The sequence below is a fragment of the Cibotium barometz genome, chromosome 48, assembly GCF_041138505.1.
Source record: "Cibotium barometz isolate CiBa-2024 chromosome 48, ASM4113850v1, whole genome shotgun sequence".
Taxonomy (NCBI): Eukaryota; Viridiplantae; Streptophyta; class Polypodiopsida; order Cyatheales; family Cibotiaceae; genus Cibotium; species Cibotium barometz.
Window position 1 is genome coordinate 19,682,494 of NC_141093.1, and position 21,782 is coordinate 19,704,275.

The following is a 21,782-nucleotide window of genomic DNA, read 5'->3' on the forward strand; positions in this document are numbered from 1 at the left end:
TTTATGCTTACGGAGTTCTTCAAAAACAATATCCAAATGAGCTCTATGCTCTTCTTCAGTCTTCGAGAGACTAGGATGTCATCAAAGAAGACACCTATAAATTTCTTGTACCCACGGAACATGCGATCCATCATTCTATTGAATGTAGCCGGGGCATTCGTAAGACCAAAAGGTATAACAAGATACTCATAAAGCCCAAATGTTGTCCTGAAAGGAGTTTTATGTACATCCTTTGGCACCACACGCACTTTATGATACCCACTCGTGAGATCAATTCGGCTAAAGCATGCCGATCCATCCAACTTGTCAAGGATATCATCTATACGTGGAATTGGAAACCGATTCTTGATGGTAAGCTTATTCAAAGCTCTATAATCCAAACACATATGAAAAGATCAATCCTTCTTTTGAACCAAAAGGACAGGTGAATAATATGGAGAAGAGCTTGGCTGAACCAAACCCTTCTCAAGAAGCTCATTTACCTGCTTCATGATCTCCGCTCTTTAGGATGCACTCACATGATAGGCTGGCCTATTAGATGGTGAGCTACTCGGCACAAGATCAGTGTGATGATCTTTTGGTCGTACGGGTGGCAACTCATTTGGTAACTCATCAGCAAAACAATCATTGTCTCATACAAAAATCAAGTATGTAAAAACACTCTTTTTCATTACTTTCTTAATTTGTACATGAGATACAAGGGGAATAGTTTCACTCTCTACACCAGCATCTATCACATGCTCTCGGCCTTTAAATATAAATTTGATCCTGTTGGTCTTGTAAGCATTGCGCGGATCAATGTGCGTGTGCCAAGGCTTCCAAGCAATACATCACAACCATTCAAAAGCGCTACAAGAAAGTTTTCATGATCCACATAGCCTTGAATGTGTATGCGAAACTTGCCATTAATTGGTCTCTACCAACAAAACCAGCCCTTGCTTCAATTTGAGGACCCATGTCCGCCACTTCAATACCCAAAGCAGTTGCCATCTATGTAGATATGAAGTTCTCAGTTGCACAATCATCAAACATGAACAAAGCGAGCTAATCCTTAAGCTGTCCCCAAGCTTTACATACAACCCTGTCTTTACTTACATGTGAAGTGTTGCCCTGTACATCCGGAACCATATGCACATTGGGCTTTGGTGCATTCACATTATCACGCTTCTTCTTGTTTGGGCATGCATTTGCAATATGCTCAGTGCTACCACAAGTAAAGCGTTACCCCTCGCTCATATACTGCTTTTTCTACTCCAAAGTGAGACCATAGTCTTTGACTTGGAAGGGACGCTTCTTGGTAGACTTATTTTCAACCTTTGGACCATTTTTATCTTGGTTCTGGTCCTTTTTAGATGGCTGTCCACTATCTTACAGGTTTTGGTCTTACAGGTTTTGGACAACCCTCTCTTTACCTTGGAATGAGGGTTTAGCCTTATTGGATTGACTCAACTTGAGATCCAATTGTTCAGTGGTGGCAGTGGCGGCTACGATTAGTTGTTGTAGGTTACAATCCCGATTGAAACCTTCTCTTCCTTTCCGCCTCTGAAACATGCATAAATGGAGACACCTCCAAAAGCACTTTCCAAAACTTTTGCACATATGTATTCATCATTTTCCCCTCATTTGCTTCACCCAATCCCACTTCATTGTTATCTCATTTAATGCATTGGTAGGCAAGACTTGGGCATAGAACCTCTCCTTGAACTCTTTCCATGATTTGGTGAGAGCTTCTCAATAAGCCACCAATGAGCAACAATATCTTTCATGAACATGCTTGTATGCCAAATCATGGATTTCTGAGTGAAATCCTCATCACTAAAAGCAATATCAAACTGGGCAATAAAAGCAAGTGCCTTTGTTGCATCATATTCACCATGATACGTGTCAAACTTCACAAATTTGTCTCCGGCTTTGAAGTCACAAGACTTTGATGAATTAGCCTACATCTCAACATGTTTTCCCGCATGTATGCCCATTGGGACAACCTCTACGACTGGCATCATTTTAGGAACAAAAGGTGATGCATTAGGTAGAGAAACATGTGCCCTGTAAGAATGAGGCAAGGCTGGCCCCTCAACACACATTGGTGCATTTTCATCCATAGCTTCTTCCTCACAAGCACACTGGAGGGCATAAGTAACATGAGAGATAACGTGGAATACCTGCACCAACAGAAAATTGCAACCCATGTTTGTGCATGCACATTTTCAGCCGGCAATGACATTTGACATACATTTTGACCACTGCCATAAACATTGCATCCTTCACGGGCTACATAAGGTACACCTACATTGCATGAAGTCGCGGATGGTTCCTCTCTAATAGCATGAGGATTCATCCTCTTAGACATATGTTCTAGTTCAACCACCTATGGGAATACCGAGACATGTGGGATGGTTGCCTTTCCGCATAGGCATCCTCGGTACGAGCCAAGTATGCACATGATGCATCCCTCGGTTGCATGTGCAACTCTTGAGCAATCATTGCCATGGCATGATCCATAAAAGTTTCAGCTCTCTTGGCCTTCAAACGATCATGTACCAATGGATCTTGGCGGTAGAGCTTCAATCCTTCTTATTGTGCATAAAGAAGAGCTTGCATACGAGCAAGTTCAGCCCTTAAGGCTATGGACTCTTCTTCTTGCATTTTCTCTTTACCACAGGATGACTGTCCCACATGTTCTTGTTCCCTAGTATGCACCCCATGAGTTTTCTCTTCTTGTAAAGCAATGGAAGCATGCATTTCATTGTCCCCGCCTCTTGTGTTGGTTCCTTCAACATTCACTGTATGGCTTTCCGTAGTGTTATAAGTGTAGAGATAGCTAATGTTCACGGGTGATCGTCTTTCATGATAGAAATGAAATAGAACGGTATGCTCTAATACCAATGTAATTCCACCCAAATAAAGGGTGAGAGAAAGAGGTCATATAGGTGTGAACATACCCCAAATAAAGTGGGCATGTGGGATCTTAGGTTGGCCCAACCCTAGCCCTTGGTGAACCCTATATAAAGGGCAGGGGGCCTCATTTTTTGTAACACAAGTAACACAACCAACACATGAAGGTGAAAGTCAAGCCAACTTTGGAGTGGCTGAAATAAAAGGTAATATAGAAGCTTTCTACACATCTTGTGTTCTTGATCTCTCTCATATAAGATGCTCTATCTTGCCATCAACTATTGCTTCTGTTGTGCATACTCCCCATAATTTTGACAATCTCTTCAATAGAGAAAAAAGTATTGGCAGTTGTGAGGCTTTGAGAGCTTCCATCTTCAACATAGCTAACTGATTTCCCCTTCAGATCAGCTTGCTTTTTCCTGCAATCTTTCTCAAAATGTCCATATTTTTTTCAGCAAAAACATTGAATGGAGTTATAGGATGTTCTACCTCTTCCTCTCCCTCTAGAGGAATCGCCACCTCTACCATTAGAAGAATAAGTACCTTCATGAGTACCTTGATCATTGTTATTGTTGTTGGGCTGATAGTTGTTATGTCTTTCTCGTCCTCTTTGATTATTTTATCTTCCTCTACCTCTTGTTGTGAAGAGGGCTTTGTCATTGTTACTTACTGAAGTGCTGCCGCTACCATGGACGTTCTTCAGGGCTGCTTGTCTTTGATCCTCGTCCCTAAGGATCTGCTCCATTTCGTCTAATGAGGGTTTTTCCCTCAGAATGATGAGGCCTTGCACAAGACCTTCATAACCTGCCCTCAGCCCATGGATGATGATTGTAGCAAGCTCATTGTCGGACATCTTATCTTCCATGTCTATCAATTGCTGCTGATGCAAATCTTTCACCCACTTGATGAAGTCTATAGCAGTCTCATTGGGCTTCCTTGTCTCATTTGTGAGTTCATCTCTCAAAGCAATTTGCCTTGAAGTGCTTTTAGACTCATACACCTTCAGGTTGTCCCAATCTTCTTTGCAAGTCAGTCAAATGGCTATGAATGTCACCCTTCACACTCAGCTTTATCATCATGTGGACAACAAACATGGCCTTCTGGTCCCATTTTGCTAGAGCTTCAGCAGTCACATCAGTTGGTCTCTCCACTGAAACCATCTCCCAACAATCTTGAAAGAATAATAGTGACTCCATCTTTAGCTTCCAGGTTGCAGAGTTTGTACTATTGAGTTTTTTAGCTTCCTCCAAGTGTAGGCTACTCAGGTTGGGTGCCATTGAGTCAGTAGAACAGATAGTTGATTCTGCCTTCGGATTTCGACAGCTGGAGCTGACTCCGACAACAACTGACTTCGAAAGGTGTTCTGACTGTAGTAAACCAGGCCAAACGAGTAAACCCAGCCAAATTAGGAAACCTAGGCAAATGCTGAATGCCAACTCCGGAATGCGGAAGGCTATGCGGCAACAGGCAGTAACTGTCAGCAGCAACAAGTCGTTGAATGTCAACAGCAGGTCGGCAATAGTAGCAAGTCGACGGCTTGTGAGTAGCACGTCGACTCAGATGGCTGACTTTGACAATTAATGTAGATGGCTGATTTCGTCAGCCGATTCAAGAAGCTGATTCCGTCAGCCAATTCAGGCAACTGGTTCAAATAGCTGGCTCCGATAGCTGTTTCAGATAGCGAGCTCCGCCGATAGCTATTTCAGACAACTGGCTCCAACGGCCGGAAGATAACATGGCATCAGCAAGTCGGAGGATGATGTGGCTTCTGCAAGTCGGAAGAGGATGTGGCTTCATCATGTCGAAAGATGACGTGGCTTTTGCAGGTGTCGGACGATGATGTGGCTTCAGTACATTGGAAGATGACATGGCATCAACACGTCAAAAGCTGATGCGAATTCTGCAGATCTGAGTTTGCACACGAAAGTGGCTGATGCTGAATCTACAACCCAAGTACCGAATGCGGAATGCCATAATGCAGAAGACCGACTTAGCAGTTTGTGCAGCACTGACGCAGAGCAAAACGGCCAGATCTGAGGCAGCGTGTGACTGAAGCTGATGCAGATGTTGGTGTGCTTGATCTCAGAGGCTAGGTAACACCTAGGCAGACTGTACGCAATGGAGTAAATGAGACTCTAATACCATGACAAAATTACGAGGACAAGAGGAAATGCAACACAACGACCAACATATCTGATTGAATGAACAACTAAATCAGCACTGTTTATATTTCAAAAACAGATGAGATACAAGAGTGATAAATTCCGACTCTAATCTATGGATGGGTTAATCCGAAAAACCCTAATCCTAGTACTAAGGAGCTCAAACAGCTTAGATCACAATTCATACAGTGCTGTGAGTGTCAGGCTCAGGCTACACTCAGCAGGTGGCTTCTGCTCACTGTCTTGTTCACTTCAGTTCATTGTTTACTCCACCATCAGCAACTGCATACAAGACAGTCTTTTATAATGATCCAGGTAGCCCCTGGTAGATGGACGAGTTATGATTGCAGCTTCATCTCTGTAATCTTGCCGCCGCTGTAATTAGGTAGGTGTGTCTAGAGATTCTACAGTTTCCTGTCAGCTAAATTATGCCGGTTAGGTAGAACTGCTTCCAGAGAAGACGGGGACCTAGAATTCCTCCGATGTAGGAATCACTTTGCTACAAACAAGTGGCGCATTTTCAAGACTTTGCAAACCTGAGAAATGGTGTGAATCTTGCATCTTTTAATAGATGGTTTCCGTACATGGCAAGTAAATCTTAAATTTGTACTCATGAAGGATGGACTTTGGGGGATTGTGAATGGAAATAAGGAGAAGAGAGAAGGTTTTGGCTTGGAAGAGGTGAGAGAGCCCTAGCCATCATTGCATTAGTACTAGAGATAGTGTCATCTCATATTGCATCGGAAGAAAATTATGGAGGAGCATGGAATAAACTAGAAAAGTTGTTTGGTACCAAACAAAAGAACCCTAAAATTAGTTTTTTGGATTGGACATCAAAAAAAGTGAGTTACTTCAAGCTCATTTAAACAAAATGAAAAGTGTTATTCAACAACTTGCATGTGTTGGATCTCCAATGGATGATGACGATGCCATAGCAATCCTATTCAAGAGCATGACCTTGAAATCATTTAGCTCATTAGTGGCTACCTAGGAAAATCTACTTGCCCCAACCTTCACGGCGACATTGAAGTAGCCTTAATTGAAGAGGGGAAAAGACTCAAAGTCAAAGCCGGTGGACCTTCATCACATTATGAGAAGAAAGCGTTCTTCACCAAAGAACTAAGAACAAGAGTAAAAAAGTGCAACTTATGTGGCAAACAAAGCCACGTGAAAAAAAAATGTTGGAACAAAAAGAAGATTGAAGTCAACACTCAAGCAAACATAATGAACCAAATGAAGGCACTTCCCAAAGAGGCAATCATCGGAACATCTCTTCTAATTGATGGAAGAGGGCATCTCTCCCACCTTGTGTTTAACCCACTCATTGTATTCCTACCCTTGTGTAAAACTTCAAGCCCTTAGCCAACATTGTAGCCTATGAGCCACCTGGTAGACCACTCTAGCAAATGACTAAGAGTTTAGATTCGATGTATGTATGGTGGTAGTAGTTCATCACTTGAGGGGGAGTGTAAGTCACATTGGGTAAATGTTAGGAGCAAGATGGAGTGCTATGTGACCCTCAATTGATGTATGAGTTGCATTAGTCATAGACTAAGATTCAAAGGCTCAAAGGCAACCCAAATGTGAGTATGTATGTGGAATGTCTAGCCCAAATGGAGGCCAAAAAGAAGACGTCCAAAAGAAAGGCGAGAAATGGCCCAAGTGGGTGCTCAGTTCAAGGGAGGTGGTCCAAAATCATATGAACTTTTTGCCAAACCTTTGTCTTGTCATTATGTTCTAGTTTGGTCATTTGTCCTAATCTCTTCCTTGCATTCTTATTATGTCAAGATGTCAATGCTTATCCAATTAGGCACACAATCTTACATCTCTTGGGACACCTAGGATGCAACCCATCCCTAGCTCTACTTTCTAGGATGCAACCCATCCCCAGCTGCCTGCTAAAGAGTAGTGTCAACACATGACACAACTGCCACATGGGCAAGGCCTCATCGGCAATGGACAACATCAGTTCCAACATCTCACAGTTGTGATCGACGCCATTTGAATCTCCTTTTCCACTTCCATAGGTGGCAATGTTTCTTTTCCCACAACATCCCCCCATGGGTCTTCAGCTTCTAAGAAACCAGTAATTCTCTCAAGTAAAGAAGAGAACAGTGTGACCCTCTTGACATGCTCTGCCCACCTGAGCTCTACCAGCACAACATCACTCCACACGTTTAGATCATTTTCTCGCCTATAGCATGACACATTCCACCTTACTTTCACTGGCTTATTGTTCATTGAGTTCTAGCTGAGGCATGGCTGTGACTCGCCCAGCCAGTTGCCATCGCTGCAAAGAAGCATGAGAGTCCAAGCAGCACTGCCTTTGGAATCCCACCATGTGGCACAGCAAGTTTGTAGGAGGATCTGTGCATCTTCACTCAGGGCCGCAGCACACTTCATCATGTAGGGAGCAGTTTCCTAGGCAACAGAGGCAAGCCCCGCTCTCCAATACTAGGATGACACAGCATTGGATTTGGTGCTTGAGACACAATGGGCTATTCCCACACCACAGAATTCCGATCGTCGCGAATGATCAACAGCTTCGCAGTTTGGCATGCTCACGACCATGAGACCATGGAGGGGTTGTCACTCCTCTCAGTCTTTCTGCTCCATCTCGACTGACCTCGTGCACACTCTCCATTACCCCTGGGAGGGAATCCAAAGCTATGCAGGAACCAAGGGCAGCTTTTCTTTGCATCCGCCGGACCCTTGCACATTTCTTTTTTGGAGGAAAGGATGGATCACTTCGCCTTGAACACCCCAATCGTGCCTATTCCTGCCACCCCCAGCCATGGAGGGAGGCCCTTTTGTTTTGTTATTTTATTAGACCTATAACTTAGCAGCATGACTTACCCGTCTTTTCTCAGATGTATCATACATTTACTACTGAAATATATATTTTTGACTACTGGTGAGTATCAGTGTGCACAGACTCATTGAGGATATTAAGTCGAACTGAGGATGGCCATTCTAAGTTAAGGTTACACTGCTTTACCAGATATCAGCAGGCCTCTTTAGGCTATACATGTCAGTGCGCATCATGGTTCATGGAAAGCCATTGGAAGATCTTGAGAAGCAACTCATCCTTGTCATATATTGCTCAAGAATCAATGTTGGATGGTAGATATTTTGGTTTATTATGGCTAGTGCTCCAAACTTGTATCCGAGGGCTGACTGAAAAAGGCAGAGTACAGCATTCAAAATATTCCATTAAAGACAATGTTCCACATTATATGTTTTGATGACTTACCAGTTGGGACATTCGAGGCAACATTTGACAAAACGATCACAACCAGTGTGAGGACTATTACACCACTCGTATCATTGATACGTGCATGTGGCTCCACAGTCACCCAAAATGTACTGGGGATGCCTGTTGTATTGAAGCCATCAACGGTAATGAACATTCCTGCAAAGAATACTAGAAGTGGGTATGACACCTGCAACAACAGATGAGATGCCCCTCTTATCTCAAAATTTCAAATATGCATCTGGCGTATGGCAAAAAATATCAAACGACATGTGATGATGAATGTTGTTTTTAAGTTCAACACTTGCATTGTATTAAGGAACTTAAGACACTAACTAGAATAACAGTGAAAACAGCGTGCTTCATTAAAGTCATAGGTCAATCTAGGGTGGGAACTTGTAGCCCCAACTAGAGAGTCAGATGATGACGAGGAGACACAAGAACACCACACCCAGACAGAGCATGAGGGATTTCTCATCATGGCCTCCAACCAGTTAGCTGCATCTAGGCACCCATGGGCTTGTCTCATGGCATCAAGCACCCACGGTATCCCATAGACAAACAGTAAGCTGCATCTAGGGGCATCTAGGCACCCATGGGCTTGTCTGATGACATCAAGGACCCACGGAATCCCATAGACCCAGGAATCATGCAAACCACATCCACCACCTAGAGGAAACAATTGAGACTCCATAAGGGATTGTGGACATGTTCCATGGACCTTGAAAGATGAGGTTCTAAGCCGCCTCTAGTGAGCAATAGAGTCACATCACAATCCTGCATAATTTCTGCCCATCGTGCCTTCCTTCTCTGATCCTAGGTTAACTATCCCATTAGGAATAGGACATGCTAAGTTAGAAATATAGATACATCTGGAAACTCTACATGTTGTAGATCCTAGCATAAACTAACAGTGATTTAAGTGATTTCCTGGGAGGATCTTACAGTTGGTATCAGAGTGAACCTAAACACGTAGACGGAAAAGCAAGGTTTGCATGCCTCACTGTTCACACATGGTTGCAAGTATGTCGAGAATTCCATGTATTTTTCTTGTGGTATTTGCTAAGGTTTTGATCTTGGTTGCAAAGGTATGGTGCTTTTTCCAGTTTTCTGTCACCCATGCTTCAAATGCGTGGTCCTAAAGGTAGGAGAGAGAAGATGCGTGAGAAATGAAATGAAATGAAATGAAATGTTATATTAACGTCTTCAAAAGGCCATAATGACCTATGAGACCAAAAAGTTACATCATGGTGGATCTGATACAATGTCTGGAAAAAATGAAAAATAAAGATGATACTACTGGCACCTAGAAAATGAAACTGGAACTGGAAGGTAAACAGAAACCCTTATAGGGTGTGAATATAGTGAGGGGGGGGGGGGGGGTACGCTATGGAGGTGAGTGGAGTACAGTGAGGGGATACAATGTCATGTGGGACGGGGGGGTACACTATGGAGGTGCCTCCATCTCATAATATGTGCCGCATCGGACGCTGGCGGATCTCCTCAATATCCTCTGTGGTCAGCACCCTGACTGGTTGTCCCGCATGTCTTGCAAGAATAATCCGAATCCGCCGTTGCAACCTCCGTCTATACTGGGATGCCCTCCTCCGTAGTCGTGGGCGTCTGGACCACCCAAGCTCAATCGCACGATCAATCAGTGTACTGCAGGTGTGGGCAGTATCCATGTCCTGCTGTTGCTGTGGTCCATCTGGCGCAGTGATGGCTGGACTAAAGAAGTCTCTAATGTGCCTCTGAGTCTGGCTCTCTGTGCGCCTAAGCAGGCTATCTCTATATCTCCGCAGCTCAAGCAAGAACAATCCCAAACACCTCTGGTCCTGGTACCCCATGACTCTAGAAAGTGGTCCAAAAGACTCTCTGAATAAACAGTGGAAACGACCACGTATCTCATAGTATGCAGTACAATGGCATATATAATGCAACTCTGTCTCTGGCTCCCCATGGCATACTCGACATATCCTGGCCTCAGCTGGTATACTTCTATATCGGCCAATCTCAATCTCAAGCTAGTGTGAGGATGTGCGAATCTGACCAATAGCACATCGTACTGCATGAGACAAGTGTACATCCATGTAACTGGGTCTGATCACAAAACCATCTACTGTGAGCTGAAGAAAATGCTCTCTGTAGAAAGCCATCTTCGTGCCCAGCTCCTCAGTCGGCTGTATCCATGTCCTCCTAATGTCCAGCTGAACTAAATCCTGACGGATGAGTCTGGTAATCTCCGTCCGTGTGAGAGTGAGAGAGGGTGCCTCCAAAGAATACTGGAAGGGAGGCAATCTGTCCATGCTAAAACCATGTGCCTAGAACCAAGATGTCATCTGTCCATACCAACAAGCCGTCTCCCTATAAAGCTAGCTGTCAGGAGGAGTCAAGGGCGAGGCGTGCATATCTGTCTCGGGGGAGATCCCACAAGCCATGTATGTAGGAGACCACCAGCTCTGCTCGAATAATCTCATGAGGTACCGAGGCCTTGGCTCTAATAATCCTAGCAATCATAGATACCAAAGGCCTCTCCATACCTCTCCACCCGCCTGCGCTGTGATGGCCCCCATATCTACACTCCATAAAGCATAGCTGATGTCACTAGAGTGTCAAAAAGCCAAAGTTTCGTTCGAGGTTCCTGAAACTGAACCTGCGAACACATCCTCTCCAAACCACCCAGGGCTGCATGTGCTCTAGTCAATCTAGTCTCTGCTTGTGCAGAAAGTGTGTGATTCCATGGTCGTTTTTTGCATGTAGAAACCCGAAGTGCAGAAAAACCCTAAAATCAGTCCTTGTGTGTGTGTGCATAGTCCCTATCAGGAAGGTCTCATATGCGTCATGCACGGATTGCGTAAAAGCAACACATATGTGTGTAGAATCTAGATATGTATGGCTGCAGTTGTGTATAAAGGTGTACAAGAGATCCACCAAGGGGCCGCACAGCATGGGCTGATGCTGGCCGACCAGAGTGTGGACGATGTGGCAGCCATACAGGTGTGCAGCACTGGTCTGATGCGTGGCAGCTTTCTGTTCACATCACCAGAAGAGGGAGAGATGGAGGACAGCACATAATAATAAAACGTTGTCCATATGGTGTCCTGTAGCCACCATGGGTGCCCACAGTGTCACAGTGTTGTAGTGTTGCAGTGTTGCGGTGTTGCAGTGTTGCAATGTTACGATGTTCACTGTGTCATTCCGTCCTAAGCAGAGTGTGTATCCCTCACTGTGACCACTGCTGAGTGTGCACCGTGCAGTGAGTGGTGTTTGTAACTGTTGGTTCATAGTAATACAAGTGGAGTACATTATTCTTGTGCACTGCTCCTTACCTGTGCAGTGAGTGGTGTTTGTAACTGTTGGTTCACAGTAATACAAGTGGAGTACATTATTCTTGTGCAGTGTGCACTGCTCCTTACCTGTTCCTTGTTTGTCCAGTTTAATTAAGTAATGCTTGTTATGCCATCGTTTCTTCCTACTGTTCTGTCATATGACTCCCGTGGACATACTGTCTAAGAGTGAACCACCATATCCTCTTAGTGTACCTGGGCAACCCAACCTGCTACAGGTACACTAAAAATTTGGCACGCCCGGTGGGACACTCTATCTAGCGGGAGTTCCTAGCTTTCTTTCTGTGAGCTTACATTTTGTGTTTTCTGTATGCCCAACACTCGTTCTCGTGTCAATCAGGTCACTCCAATCTGAAGTCCTCTCTCTCCCCATCATTACAGTCGTAGGCGGCTAATCAACTTTGCACCACCCCAAAATCCTATTCCACCCCTTCCCATGGCACACACACATCTAGGAGATCCTACTGGCAACAACCAGGGTTGAAATCCCCCTGCTCCAGAACCATTGACCACTTGGCCCAATTGACCATCGAGCTGGGCCAGGTCAATGTCAAGCTTCCCACTTTCAGAGGTTCTGCCATGGAAGATGTGGATGACCTTGTTCGACGCTTCCTGGCCATATGTAGGAGCAAGGGATTGGATCGAGAGGATTGCTTATGTGGTACTCTTCCCCTCCAAATTGGAAGGCTCTGCTGACAAATGGTTCAGCCAGTTCCCTGTGGATCACTTTGCAGACTGGCCCACCCTGAGGACACCTTTCTTAGGACGTTCTGGCCGGGCAACTATGAAGACCTCATTCTACAAGAACTAGGGAAGCTGGAGCTCATGCCTGGGGAAAGTGTGGCAGAGCTCATGACACAAACCACCGTGTTGGTGGCCATCCTGCCAGCATAGCTCATGGCGCCAGTGGGTGATGCAGGCCTTCTTGCCTAGGACAACCCAACAGAAGACCCAGGAAAGTAGACCAGTCACCACCTTGCTGGAATTCCAAGAGCTGGCCTCCCAACTGGAAATTGCACGTACAATGTTTCAATGTGATACGGGTTCCCCAACCCTTACCGTTCTACCCCCAGATGACCCAGTAGCTCAACTTAAGCTTGAGCTGGAGGCACTGAAGCTGAGCCAGAAGTCTCAGAAGGAAGAAGGCACTTTGGCACAACTTAAGAAGGAGATTGAGGATCTCAAGTCTCAGCAAGAGTCTAGAAAGATCTCTGGTGTGCACTGTGCCGGTGTCCCGGGCATGCTAGCTCAGAAGGTTCCAAGAGGAAATACTGCTCCTATGAGAAGAACGGGCATGAGGATAAGGATTGTTATTATCTTAAGGGATTCCGCCAACTGCACCTGCTCTCCACAAACCCCTTTCATTCCCACCCCTCCGGCAACCCCGGTCACTATGGCACAAGTCCTACCCACAACCATCCTACTTGCCCCCCTCCACCCCGCAATCACCCAATCATGTGCTATAGGTGTGGGGAGTACGGACACTACCAGAGCCAGTATCCCTTGCAAGAAGGCTCACCTCCATGTAAGTTCTACCCAGAGGCAAAGGATGACTATACCAGGGACTATCCAAGACAGAAAGCCAGCACCTCCGCTGCACCACCCCCATTAGACTTCACATTTCCTGCCTCTCACTTGATTTCAGTGGGTGAGCCTAAGGTTGTTCCCTCCGCTTCCATGGCTCACCCCAAGTCCCATCTGACATCCTCCCATGCTGTATCTGTTGGTTGTCCCAAGGACAGTCCAAAGGAGGTTCACCCCACTGTTGACTCTTTTCCACTTCCTCATAATGTTATAGATCGTACATTCCTACAAGCTGTGCAGGATTTCCAGACTGATCCACCCATGCCTGGGAAGCCCCTACTGGAACCCTCCAAGGATAGGTACTCAACCCTCTCCATGGTCACCCTGCTCCACCAATCCACAGCAAAAGTCTCCTTGTATGACCTAATCCACTTCAGTTCAGCTATGCACCAACAACTCAGCACTCTGCTCCAGAAGCTGGATAAGGGTTCTGCACTAGCTTCCCTTAAGCCCCAGCCCCCCTCTGGTTCTTCCATTTCGCACAATTCTAACTCTTCCACTTCATATACTTTGGATGCTCCAGTCATAACACCTGAGAAGCTTTATAGGAGTTGGAAGGAAGACCACTTTGGTGATTTCCCTATCGGTCCTGCTGGCACAACACCACAGCTCCCCTCCTGTCATGATCCTTTCATGGAATTCAATCTAGAAAAGGAAGCAGATCCCAAACCCATCCTCTTAGCTTCTTGGTTGTGGGATCACTCCACCCTGCTGGATCAAGCCAAGACCTTCTTCCACTCTACAGGGACGTGTTCGCATGGACCTAAAAAGTTTTGGAGGGTGTTCCAGCAGCCATAGGGGTTCACACCATCCCTGATATGAAAGGAACCCATCCCTTGCAGGGTATGGCTTACAAGCTCAACCCGAAATATTCAGAGGCTGTCAAAGTAGAATTGGAAAAAATGGAAGCAGCTAACATCATCTCTCCCGTAGAGCATTCTGAGTGGCTTTCCCCTATAGTCGTCTCACCAAGAAGAAGACCAATAAGATTAGGGTTTGTGTGGACTTCCGGGCTCTTAACAAAGCCACAATCAAGAATGGCTTTCCAATTTCTTCCATGGACTGAGTCTTGAAAGATGTGGCTGGGGGGATATGCACTTTACAGCTTTATGGATGGGTTCAACGGCTACAATCAAGTGGCCATCCACCCTAACGCCTGGGCCAAAACTGCATTTCTCACACAGTGGGGTACCTACATCTACAACAAAATGCTATTCAGGCTCTGTAACGCTCCTTCCACTGTCCAGAGGATTGTCACCAACATTTTCCGCGGGGATACTTGAACACTTTCCTCCATACATTTTGAATGACTTCTCCAACTTCACAGGTGCTCACCTGATTTCTCATCTGGAAGCTTTCGCTAAGAAATTGTCCCAACTAGCCCTGGTTTTCCTCAAATGCTGTCACTCTAAGTTGTGCCTTAATCCATTTAAGTGCCAATTTTCTGGTTGTCCAAGGCACCCTCCTTGGCCATATCATCTCTGCAGAAGGACTAGCCCCAGATCCAGATAAGATTGTAGCCATACTTCGCCTCCCTGCACCCCTCAATCCTCAGGTTGTCAAGTCTTTGTAGGACACACGTGACACAGGTTATCATCGCCGTTTCATTCACATGTATGCTGAGATAGCTCTCCCCATCACTCGCTTGGTCAGTCTTTCCACTCCTTTCCAGTGGTCTACTAGTGAGTCTCAAGCCTTTACTTACCTTAAACAACGCCTGACTGAGGCCCCCATCCCAATCACCCTGGATTGGTCTATAATATACACAGATGCTAGCTCAACAGTTGGGGGTGTCATTCTCACCCAACCTAGCCAGGAATAAAAACTGGACCACCCTATCTACTATGCAAGACGCCTTCTCACATAGGCTGAGCAGAACTACAGCACCACAGAGCAGGAAGGTCTTGCCTATCTGTTCACATCTTGGGTGTGTTTCCAAGCTAACAATTGTGTAGTTTCCATCATATGTACAAAATTTAATGGTTGTTTGGATGGGTTAGACTACAATTCAATCATTTATGTATGAGGAGTTTTAGGCGCCATGTGAGTCATGGTGCATGAGCTAAGCATCTCTTTGTGTCACCATTTGGTCACCCAAATGGTCCACTCTTGCTTTCTCATTATGTGTATACATTGGATTGGCGTCCATGGCTGTTATGGAGGGGATTGATGCCAGTCATTTGAGACTGTGGATTTGGCTTTCCACTTGGACTTTGGCCTGTGTGTACATGCTCGGAAATACCTAGGTCCTAGAGGATTCGTATTCCATTTGGTCTAGTACCTCGTGTACTTGCCTGGAACATGTCTATTTTGGTATAGTCTCATGAACAGGGATTGTCCATACCAATGTTGCATTGCATAGCATCTTTATGTGCTTGCCTGCTGCAAATTGAATTTCCATGTTGTTTTTATGCTTGCTTGACCAATGTGTATGAACCATGTGTGATATTGTCTGTTGACATGGTTATGTGTCATGTGACAAGTTGTAAGTATTGGTCATAACTGAGCCTTAGGATCAAACATTAATTTATAAGTGAGCGTACACACTTTATAAAGTTTTGGGCGACCAAAGCTCACTTATAAATTCTGACCAGCCTTGTGTTCACACAAACTGATGTCCCGAGGTGGACAGCTCAATGTCCACCTACCCAGACCTTACCCCCTTTGTTCAAAGAGAGCAACCAGCCATGTGTCAATCCCAACTTGGACCCCAACTCACTTTCCCTCTCTGCCTGACACCCAGGGTGGACATTGTCACCATTTGATCCCTTTCCGTCTTGACCAGTGTTTTATACACTAGGTAGAACCAAGGTGTGAACAGGGATTTTTTCACAGAAGAAAGCTGAAGCATTCACTGGCATATTTTGGCCTAAAGTATTGGCTACAGAGCATGAGCAACATAGGATATTATTTGCTGATGTGACTTATAACGTTTATAAGTCGGTGTGTTCACACATCACTTAAGTGTGGTTGGGCTTGTTATTATTTTGGGCATGTATATGTGGACAGAAAGAGGCGCCTATGGCAAACTTGACCAACAAGGGAAAAGCATAAAAACTGGTATTTTAGGCATCTTCCACTTTTAGCAAAAAGGGAAAAAAGCACAGGTATTTTGGGCTGGTAGATTCCTTTAAAAGCACAAGTATGCGCATGATAAAAAAGGTGGCAGGCAGCAATTGAGGAGTGTTCTCTACGATAACATGCGTGCTGAAGAACTGCGAGCTCCCCGAACCTCCGCCTCTGTCGTTTGTGTCGGCCCCCTTCCTTCCTCCGCCCACCCTCCTTCCTCCCCCATTGTTCGCCCCTGCTTCTGCCCGCCCCTCTTCCTCCCACTGTTGTCTCCAATCTGCGCCCCATCCCCTCCTGCTCTCCTTGTTCGCCTCCCCTCCTCTCTCCGCTCCCCTCCTTCCTCCGCCTCCTCCATTCTGCACAGCCTTTGCTGCGCTGCCCTTCCCCAGCCCTTCTTCGCCTGCCGCCTCCCCTCCTTCCTCCGCCTCCTCCTTTCTGCGCAGCCTTTTTTTTCTTCTTCTTCTTTTTTCTTCCTTTTTATTTTATTTTATTTTTTTCTTTTTTTGCCCTTTTCCTCCCTCCCTTCCTTTCCTCCACCTCCTTGTCTGCCTCTTCCCCTTGGTTCGGATTGCTCCTCATCCGGGTTCAAGTCGGCCTTTTTCTTCGATTAGCATCATGGCTAATCAATCTCCCTCGGCTGGGCGAACCATTGTTTTTTCCGAAGCCGAGCTCGCGGTCCTCTACGCCGAAATAGAGAAAGACTCCAAAATGACCCTCATTGCCAGAATCTTTGGATCTCACCCATCCCGTCTCCAGGCTCAAGATTGGGTCCTGGCGGCTCTGCCCTCCGACTTTGCTCCACACTTTCAAGATGTCAGGTTGCTTGGAAGAGGTTTCTTCCAGGTGGATTTTGATTCTGAGGACGCAGCCTCAGAGGTTTTGAAGGGCAGCCCTTTGCCATTGGGCCCGAGGAAGATATTCTTTCTTCCCTACTCCAGCTATTTTGACCCTGTTGAGGAAGACCGGAACCGTTTCCCGATTACTCTCAGATTCCCAGGTCTTCCTCGTGCATATTGGCCTATGTTAGAGGCCATCGGGTTTGCTTTGGGCTGGTTCTTCAAGTGCCCCCCTGCACGCCTTGCCGACATCTTCTGCCCAGGTGGTCACTGCCTCGGCGGATGCTGTCAACAGGGTCATGGTTCTTGCCCGTGACATTGAGCTCTTTGTGAGGACTATGTTTTGCTTACGGGCCCTTGTGGCCCTTTGAAGCAACGTATGGAGATTGCAGGTAGACCCGATCAATGCCGGGTTTGTCACCAACAGGGTCACTTTGCTCGAGATTGCCCTCGGGCTTGGGGCCGCAGGAGGCCTCGTAAGCGTGCTTCTCAAGCGCCACCTCCCTTGGTTCATTCCGTCCTTCAGTCCGCCAGGTGTGGCGAGCTGTCTCTCATGCCCACCCCCCCTGGTGCGATTGATGGGAAGGCCTCCTCGGATCATGTATAGATAGATGATGTTTCTGGTCAAAGGGATGTGTCAGTTGATGCATCTTTGCAGAGAGATGATATCTCAGATCAGGATGATTTTGTTGAGTCCTCTCTACTTGGAGGGGGCGATATGCAGGATGTTCACCACAATGGGCATCATGTATTGCAGGATTTTCAACATGATGCCATTGCCCTTGATGCCCCGCAAGGCGAACACGTTTCTCGTACATATGCAGGTACTGTGCAGGGTCTCGGACAAGGGCATGTCAGTGGACTTTGCCCCGTGGATTTTCCTGTCCTCCAGCATTATGAGAGGCGTCCTCAGGCTGCCCATCGTCTTCTTAGATCGGGGGTCAAACCCTCTTCTCTTCCATGAGAATCATCTCATGGAATGTTCAGGGCCTTGGAGGGCTTCCCACCCATGGTAGGAAGCGCCTTCTGAAGGACCAGCTTCACCCTGCTGTTACAGGAGGGTCTATGGATGTACTTTTGTTGCAGGAACACAAATTGGATAGATCTCAGTGTGGCAAAACTGGTAAGATGCTTTCTGGCCACACCTTCTGGTCCTCGACAGTTGGGACTAGAGGGGGTGTTTGCATTTCAGTGGTAGCAGCTGTTATGCCTCATGTTATTGGGCACAGTGTTATCATCCCTGCTAGAGCGCAGTGGATCTTGATCATGCATGAGGGTCAGAAATTGGGAATCTTGAATATCTATGCACCTAACGTGAGAGGTGAGAGGGTGGCCTTTTGGGACACCATTACAAATCTCATTCCCCAAGTTGATCATTGGATAGTGGGAGGAGATTTTAATATGGTGGAGCAACCTTCTGACAAGAAGGGTGGACGCGAAGAGGGTTTACACCCTTTGGAGCGAACCTCATGGGAGAGGTTCACGCTTTCCTTTCTTGGCAGGGATTGTTGGATTGAGGATGACTTCCAGAGAAGGCCAAATTCCTTATCTTTCTCTTGGCATAACCGCAGGAGCGGGGATGAGAGCATCTTTGCACGTCTGGATAGGTTTTATGTGGATGATTGGTCCTTGGACAGAGGAGGCACCATTGCTATTATGCCTGGCACCACCAAATCCGATCATTCCCCCGTCCTTTTCTGTCTCAGGGAGCCTGGGGCTCGCTCGGCCTCTCCCCGTGTCCGTATCCCTGACTCTCATTATCTAGATGCTGACATCTCCCTTGAGATCAGAGAGATATGGAGATCTTGTGACAGTCCTGATTCTCGTCATAATATTGCGCTAGCTCTTGAGAGGACCAGCCATCATTATCATAGCACTGCCTTGTCCAAGAAGAAGGAGGCTCTGGACAAGGAGAAAGCTATTAGGCGTAGGATTGCTGCTCTTCAGAGGGAACATGAAAAGCATCCACACGCGTCTTGGATTGCAGACCTCTTGACCACAGTTAGAGCACAGCTGCAGTTGGCCATGGACAGGAGGGCCGAGTTTGCGTTTCATGCGAACGAGGCTTTTTGGACTCAGATGGGTGGCAGATGCAACAAAGAGTTTTTTTCAGCACACACGCCTTCCCATTGCAGGGATTCTGTGAGGTACTTGCAAGATTCACAGGGTGAGGTTCAGATTGAGCCTGATAAGGTGAGGGGTATTGCTTCAGATTTTTATCGGTCTTTGTTAACTGCAGAGGTGCCCTCTCCTCAGAGAAATGTGGCACGGCAGAAAGTTTGGGAGTGCATGCCGAGGCTCATTACAGATGCTATGTGTTCTTCCCTGGATGCCCCTTTCTTGAAGGATGAATTCCTTCACGCACTGCATGCTCTTTCCAATGGTTCATGCCCAGGGGATGATGGTCTTTCTCCCGCCTTCTTTATTCTTTTTTGGGATCATATTGGAGATGCTATCACTATTGCCCTTCAAGAAATGTGGTTGTCGGGTATGATGCCGCCATACCTCACGGAGGGGCCGATTCACCTTATCCCCAAGAGTGGGGACAAGACTGACATTCAAGCAATGGAGGCCCATCACCCTCCTTGGATCTGCATATAAAATCTTAGCTGAAGCCTTGAGTATAAGGTTGCAGACGATTCTCCAAAGGACTATCCATGATACACAGAATGGGTTCCTCCAAGGAAGGAGTATATTTGATAACATCTTTTCTTTCTGGGAAGCTATCGAGTGGGCAAAGTCTAGTCAGCAGCCTCTTGCCATTCTTTTGCTTGATTTTGAAAAAGCTTATGACAGAGTGGATTGGGATTTTTTGGAGGGCACTATGTGCAGCAGCCATACAGTGGTATAGTTCAGGATCACACGTGTGGATCCCAAAGGGCTGGTTTGGGGCCTGCTCTTAGGGTTTCTCTTTGTTGACTATTGGTCAACCTTTTGGGAGCTGAGTTGTTTTCTCTAAAGTATTGGTGGAAAGATCTGGTGTTTGTTCACACCCGCACCTTGGTTTGGTTGTAACCCTTTTATTCATCGGAATAAAGCAGTTCCTACGGGGGCCAGCCGTTCCGGCTCAGTGCAATGTTTTGATATTGTTTATGTTTATTTCCGCTGTGTTTTCGTATCTTTGTTGACATCTGAAGTGACTATCCATTGCATCCGAGTTCCCGTCCGGTTTCATTGGTATCAGAGCGCAGCCTCTTGCCTATTCTATCTAGGCAAACAATCATATGGCTATGGATGGGACCCAAAGTTGGGAGAAACACAAGGAGGGCGCCTCTTTTTGTCCACATATACATGCCCAAAATAATAATAAGCTCGGCCACACTTAAGTGATGTGTGAACACACCGACTTATAAACGTTATAAGTCACATCAGCAAATAATATCCCATGTTGCTCATGCTCTGTAGCCAATACTTTAGGCCAAAATATGCCAGTGAATGCTTCAGCTTTCTTCTGTAGAAAAATCCCCATTCACACCTTGGTTCTACCTAGTGTATAAAACATTGGTGAAGACTGAAAGGGACCAAATGGTGACATCCCCTTCGTCTTATAAAGCAGTTGTCCGCAACTGTATAAACCTGATACCACTGAGATATCCTTCAAGAATATCAGGTCCACTGCCAATCCATAATATTTCATAATCCATGTATTAAAGCTATAAATCCACATTCCACAATCCGAAGCCAAATACGGGCACAAGAGCCAACCGTATCAAGAAAAGAAACTTTATCCATATCCTGAGTCAAAAACTTTGATAATAACCATGCCGTGACCCCATTGTACATCCTCGGTCCAAGATAAGTCAGGCACGAGCTACGTAGGTCATTCCTCAGCCTTAGGGGGTCAGTCAGTCAGTCAAGTCCCTTAACCCACTGAATGTACAATTAATAGTAACATCAGATCGAGCTCGCTGAAGCCCCGCCTCCACCCTGCTTTGCACGCGCCCGCCTGTCCCCCCTCTCTCTCTCGCCGTTTCGCCCTCCCTCTTCTCCGCCTATTCGCCCCTCCAATCCCCCGCCTGCCTTCTTCTCGCCGCTGCGCCCCCCCCTCCCTCCTGCCTCGCTGCTTCGCCTCCCCCCTCTTCGCCATTTCGTCCCCCCCTCCTAGCCGCCCCCTCTTCGCCTGGTCGCCGCCTCCCCCCCCTCTCCGCCTGTTCGCATCCGCCTCCCCTCCCTTTCGCCTTTTTTCATTGCCGCCCCCCCCCCTCAGGGCTTTTCCTTCTTTTTTCCCCCCTCCCTCCTCGTTCGTGCTGTTTCTCACCCCAGGGGGTTCTTGTTTTTCTTCATTTTCTTCCGGTCTCCCGCCTCTTCGTGTGCAGCCCGTTTCTTGCAGGTTCCCCGCATTCGCCTCGCCTTCGCCTAAGCTTCAGACTCTGATGGAGACTCCTCCCGCCTCGCCTCAGAGGGACTCATCCGCAGCCCCCTCGCCCGCCCCCGAGGACATCCCCATCAGGCTTTCTCTTTCGCCGGAAGAGGAAGCGAGCCTCACCGCAGAGGTGGAACGCCTCCAGGCTCATTCCACCATCTGCCGTATAGTCGGCACTCGCCCCAGCAGAGGGGAGATCAGGGATCTTCTTCAGGCTCGCCTTCTTGCACATGTGGGCAAGATCCTAGATGTACAGCTCCTGGGCCAGGGCCA

At 46.6% G+C, this 21,782-nt stretch overlaps 1 protein-coding gene across 1 annotated transcript in view; it reads right to left on the reverse strand.

The window, feature by feature from the left end:
• LOC147610927 (silicon efflux transporter LSI2-like) overlaps positions 1–21,782 on the reverse strand; it is an 84,719-nt gene that overhangs the window by 26,049 nt on the left and 36,888 nt on the right. Inside the window, exon 2 of the mRNA XM_086785587.1 lies at positions 8,311–8,500. Within this exon, the coding sequence (XP_086641713.1) occupies positions 8,311–8,500 (190 nt within the window). The remainder of the gene's footprint in view (positions 1–8,310; positions 8,501–21,782) is intronic.